Source organism: Diplotaxodon limnothrissa, linkage group LG11 (assembly GCF_057381915.1).
Source record: "Diplotaxodon limnothrissa isolate DT_005_m linkage group LG11, D_limnothrissa_male_GT1.1, whole genome shotgun sequence".
In the NCBI taxonomy this organism is placed as follows: domain Eukaryota; kingdom Metazoa; phylum Chordata; class Actinopteri; order Cichliformes; family Cichlidae; genus Diplotaxodon; species Diplotaxodon limnothrissa.
Window position 1 is genome coordinate 30,991,231 of NC_140606.1, and position 5,857 is coordinate 30,997,087.

The 5,857-nt window shown below is 39.6% G+C and overlaps 1 protein-coding gene across 1 annotated transcript; it reads right to left on the reverse strand.

Moving 5' to 3' along the window:
* Positions 1 to 4,321: 4,321 nt before the first annotated feature.
* twist1b (twist family bHLH transcription factor 1b) lies at positions 4,322 to 5,506 on the reverse strand. Its single transcript, XM_085365796.1, has 2 exons — positions 4,855 to 5,506; positions 4,322 to 4,679 (listed from the first exon to the last, which is right to left on the reverse strand). Exon 1 carries the CDS (start codon positions 5,385 to 5,387, stop codon positions 4,881 to 4,883), a length of 507 nt encoding a protein of 168 aa, XP_085221922.1. The 5' UTR covers positions 5,388 to 5,506; the 3' UTR covers positions 4,322 to 4,679; positions 4,855 to 4,880.
* Positions 5,507 to 5,857: the final 351 nt, after the last annotated feature.

Here is a 5,857-nt window from a genome sequence, read left to right on the forward strand (position 1 = left end):
TTTATTTTGAAGAAAAGAAACAAATAACCCACGAAAAAGTTTTAACCTTCCTTTTTCCACTTTTTCACAAATTCATTTTTTAAAATTGCATACAAAAAATTCTATCTGTCATATCACAAGACTGTGCATTCTTTAAAGGCATTAATCAGCAAAATTAAAAAAAAAGAATTTTGTCAACATTTTTCCCTTCACAATCTTTCCTTTCACTTTTTTCATCTCATGTCTTTAAATCAAGTCAGTGCACCACAGGTGCCTGTCTGCATTATTTAAACTTCAAATGCTGCCGTACCTGGAGAGCAATGTGTTATGGTCTGAACACATGTTTCTTTGGCAGGTTGGAGACACAGCATTAGTGGCTGTCTTCGATCAAAGTGATTTATTTTAAATCCAGGGGAAAAATATATATGTTGAAAGCCTCTTCTCGATGTAGTTCTACAGCAGTTCTCAGCACTTGTTACTGTAACTGAGGCTCTCTGAAGAACTAAAATTAGATTTTTAAAGTGCAGTCTGAGATATTTTCAGGAGATTATTACAAAAGTGGGAAAAGGTGACTTTCTTTCAGACACAACAGTCAGAAAGGGAGATTTTTGGCACATATAGTTCTGTTTGGGTTCACATGCACTGACATAAATTGTAAATATATTTTCAAACGTTGGGTGTGCCTCCACTTGTGCCAGTGTGCATTTTCTAAAACATGCCTGACTGTACGTAAAGACAAATCAAACTTTTTGAAGATTCATTCGTTTTACATGAGGGAAGATTCTTGTGAGCTGAGGGTACTTTCACATTGTAAACTGACTAAAAAACTAAAAAAATCTCCACAGAAAAATTCATCTTCTTTTAGCACGTGACGCATTTTCAGTACCAGCACCAAAAATCAAAGGAATTCAGACTCTCCCAGAACGAACCATGATTTTATTTAATTAATTGTGTTCTTGTATATCTACTTTAGCTGTGAATATATTTTAATGTAGAATAAAATCAAAAAAGTTTATTTTGTTTGACATCTCACACAAAAAAAATATTAATGCTCTTTTTCCACAATAGCAAAAGTCAAAGAATCCAGCAGGTAATGCAAGGTGCCATCTGCTGAGAGCTCATCGTTGAATACAGATTCTCCCTGTCACTTTTTTCTTTCTTTCTTGGACTAAACGATGTTTTTCCATCTTTAAAACGTATCTTGTTGTAGTCACATGTTAAGAGCTTACTCACATGTATCCTTGAAGATGTCGGTGAACAATATGGCTACTTTATTTATTTATTTAGTGGTGAACAACTTAACCTTACATAAAATCTCTTCTCAATTATTATAGACGTTAATGCATTCAGTAATCATCAGACTCCAAACGCAGGATTATGCGCTGTAGCTGTCTCTCTGTGTTTAGTCTCTCCTCTGTTTCCCTTCCTCAAGTGCAACCCTGAGATCTGATCCCGACTCCAGTTCACCCACTCCTGGCTTTAATATGTTCGCGTTCTGGGGCATTGTTGAGGGTGTCTGTGTGGGTCTGAAAGGAGCTTGTGCTTTTCGAGCTTCAGGAAACAGGATTTGGTCTTAATAACCGAGGAAGCAGTCAACTCCACCTGCTTCTTCTTTTTAGGGGTAGAATTAAAAATATTTATAGTATGGCACGAAATAAAGAAAAACTATTGTTGTTGTTATTATTATCATTATTAAGTGGACAAATTGTTGAGCTTCTTATTTAATAAATTATCAGTCTTTGCTAAAATGGGCTTGCTAAAACGAATGAATAAATAAATAAATAAATAAATACTATATTAATTGTAGTTGATTTAAGAACAGTAACCTGAGTAACATGAGTAACAAACTGCCATCAATTAAACTAAACAACAACGATAAAACAATCAAAGCCCAACATAAAAGTTAAAGTTTGAAAGATTTTTGGCTATTTTGGCTATAATCTAGCATTTCAATGATAATAATAATAATAATAATAATAATAATAATAATAATAATAATAATAATAATAATAATTATTATTACTATTATTATTATTATTATTATTATTATTATTATTATTATTATTATTATTAGTAGTAGTAGTAGTAGTAGTAGTATTATTATTATAACTTCATAAATTGTAATTAAAAGTTTTCATAGTTTCACGTTGACACAGCTTATACGAGCTTCACTGGTAACTCGTGAGGTTTCTATATACAAATTATAAGCGAAAGGGGGATCGGAACAAAAATGAATCGCAGCCGATGATCACACGGCAGTAGTGCTACAGCCTCTGTCAGGGATTTATGTGTGCCATGCATTTCTTTTCTTTTTTCTCTCTTCCCCAAAATGGCTGGATGATAAATTCTCTTCCCCCCCCTCCCCCCCTCACACACACTCACGCACGCACACACACATCGCTTCAAAGAAGTGTGAAACTTTGACTGCAGTAGGCCTGGTAGCGGTGGCAGCTTTGAAAGAAAAAACATTCTGTATTTTATTTGCCTGCATTTTCTTACAGACAAATAAACAGCAAGTGTAGCGTTAGGCAACAACATCACGAGCAATGCAGAGCGACCTTTCTGACAGCCTACCTTTGTCTTTCCACGGTCAGTCACATCCATATTATTCCCTTTAATCGATCCACGTTAATCAAACCTGTACTAGATGATCTGAATGTAGTGCCACAGGCTGCTAAGAGGAGCTGCTCCGAGCTCTCTGTGCACAGCACTGCACTGCGCTGCACGGCGAGTCTCTGCACAGTCTGAACATCTGCTCATTTCACGTGACTTTTCTTTTTAAAAAAAATACTAACATCTGTTCTAAATAGGTTTCATTCTGTGCCTCTGCACCGTGTCAATTGCCAACTCCTCTCCTCCGAGAAAGGGAGAGGAAACTTATTTAAGGTAGCTTCTAAGGCCTGAATTGGAAATTATTGTTATTATTTAAAAAAAAAGGAAATTATGGGCTTTTTGAAATATGGGGATTGGTCACAGCTTCTATTTGCTGTGGGCCCTGATTATTTATCTGATGCTATAGTGGAAATGGTTCACAGTAAACATTTCGGGGGGGGGGGGGGGGGGGGGGGGGGTGGAAATGCTGTTGATACATAGTTGGGAGGCATTTCCCCTGAACGTCCAGTGCTTCCACGCGGGGACCCACAGCCTACCTTCACGGCCTCCTTAAGTTTCATAGACATCTGGGAATTCCATACATGCCTCCCAAGCCAATTACACACCTTCAAACGGGCACGCACTTTGATTTGGACAGCGAGAAGGACTTTCCCAGATCACCGAGATCAATCACAGCACGATAGCACTGTGAAAGATTTATTTAGTGACAATGCGCAGGAATACATTTCAAGGCTATACAACGTGGGGAAGTCGCTAAATTACCGCTGATGTAATATGTGCAATTACACCAGACGTGAATCGATTTTTTCCCCTCAGTTATGATCTCATAAGGCACGTCCTTTGTAACTGACGACAATTTCTAAAGAATTTCTGAAATCCTATAACCCCTGAAGTGAACTTCTGCTGAAGTTCAGCTGCTGGCAGAAAGGAGACTGTAGCAGGAGTCCAGCAGCGGGCTCATCTGACCTCAGTGTAACTCATTTACTTATAATGGCGAGTTTCAAGCACAGGCCTTAATCCAACTGTAAACAAAGCCAGAGAAAGAGAGAGTGAGAGAGAAACTGGAGACTGCACGGGGCTTTCAAAAAATGTTTTAATTAAAACGCAATTTTAGATTGACTGGCGCTTTTTTAACAGCACACTGTGCTGCAATAAAAACGTTTCTGTCTTTTAAATCACGAGTTGACCTCAATCTTTCCTTAAATAGTTTAGTTATATGTGAGAAGCGTACCAAACTATGATTTAAAAAAATTTATTTTCTTTTTGGATGTGCAACAAATAATAATAATTTAAAAAAAAAACCATATATCCAACACTTCTATCCATGCCAGTAATAACGCCATCTGTTTTTCTTAGCTGGCAACAGTGGGAGGTTTTACCATTAAATTGATGGATATGCAAATACAATCACCCTCCACGTGATGTATGAAAGCTAATTTATTTCAGATGTAATTTATGTTGACTATCAAATGTAAGCGTGCTTTACTTGGCAGTAGTTTCGCCCTCCTCACTGGCAAGCACGCTGGGTAAAAAGAAGGGGGGAAGTCAAATGCAAGCAGCTTTCATCGTCTTTCTTTAATGCAAAAAAAGTTATATACAAACATTTACAAAACTGAAAAAACGATAATAAAAAATAGGAACGTATTTATTTCAGACACAGGATCTATTCTCCAACACGTTTCATCAATAAATAAATAAATGCATTCTGAAAAATATTTTTTTTGCACAGGTTAGATCCACAAAGTCAGCCTGTAATGTGAGCCACACATTACAGGCTCCCTCTCTCTCGCACACACACAAAAACGAGAAAAACAAAAAACAAAAAAACTGAGACTTCAATAATGCACTTTGACCTCCACAGAAATAAAGCCCAAAGGCATGCATTTAAAAAAGGCGAAATTTTAAACATTCGTCGTCAACAGCACGAAAACACACCAGAATTGGGGTGTATGGAGCTAACACACACGGCTGTGAGTCCCTTTCGGGCCTCTGCACAAAATTCTGATGTCGTTAGGCGATCCCATGTATCCAGCATTGGACTCCAGATTGTCCCTTTTCAGAATGTGAGTAGTAGATTCAGCAGTCACCTGTAGGTAAAATAAGGCATTCGCTAAGTCACGAAACTCTGCAGAAAGACACAAGGAAAAGTGTACAAAGTAAAGCTGCTTAGGTTGAATTACACCACTGTACTGTGCAGCCATAAAACAGTCTATTTATTTATTTTCCAGTCATGCAGTTTTAGTTGAAAAAAGCCAAGCGTACCATTTTGGGCATGATTTCTCCAGGTGCTAGTGAGATGTTGACATGGACCAAGCGCCCTCCATCCTCCACACAGAGAAGGCGTAGCTCAGCCTCTCGTGAGCCACATAACTGCAGCTTGACATTTTGGAGTCCAGCTCGTCGCTCTGCAGCACCTGGCAGAGGAAGTCGATGTATCTGGCTGCAAGTTTTAGGGTCTGTATTTTGCTGAGTTTGTCCGAAGGTAAAGTGGGGATAATTTTCCGCAGAGCCGCGAAAGCCTCGTTCAGAGACTGGGTCCTCTGTCGCTCCCGGACGTTGGCCATGACCCGCTGCGATTGGAGCTCCTCGAAAGACTGGGGGCTGCTGCTGCTGGACTTCTTCCCTCTTTTCCCAGGGGTCGGGCTATCTGAGTCCTCCCCATTTTTCCTGCTCGGTCTCCTCTTCCTCCCACATCTCTTCGGCTGTCTGTCCAGCTCCCCCTCGCTGTTGCTCAGGCTGTCCACAGGAGAGACTGGGGAGCTGCCCGATTCTTCCCCCAGATTTTCCTCAGACATCTCCACCTGGGTCGATGGCGGCCAGAAAGTGTCCCCCCAAAATTATTTCCCTCTCATGAAGTCAAAGAGTTAGTCCACCTGTGGCTCTACCAGGCTTTGAAGGCACCAACGAATCCATAAATGGGTTACGGGAAAGACAAGTCTTTTCTGTTACTTGAGATACTTAAGCAGTTCTTATAGGCTGCATGGCGTAAACTTTTTTGGGGGAACGACGGGATTGGTCAACAAGATGAATTACGTGAGTCGAGGGGCGGGAGTATCTCGGCAACTATCAGCACAGCCCTCATTGCAAAGCCAGAGCTGGGAAAGGCAGCTTAAGGTGCTATTTCTCATGATTGCCTGATTATTATGATTGCAAAATAGACATCAAAATATAAAATGAAGTGAAAAGCAGAACACGAAAGAAGAGCTTAATTTAATTAGGCTCCTAGCAGTGAGGGAGGAATCGAAAAGTCAAAGGCTGATCAAGG

Excerpts from the sequence above, each read along its gene's own strand:
- twist1b (XM_085365796.1), bottom strand. The coding sequence starts at position 5,387 with ATGTCTGAGGAAAATCTGGGGGAAGAATCGGGCAGCTCCCCAGTCTCT.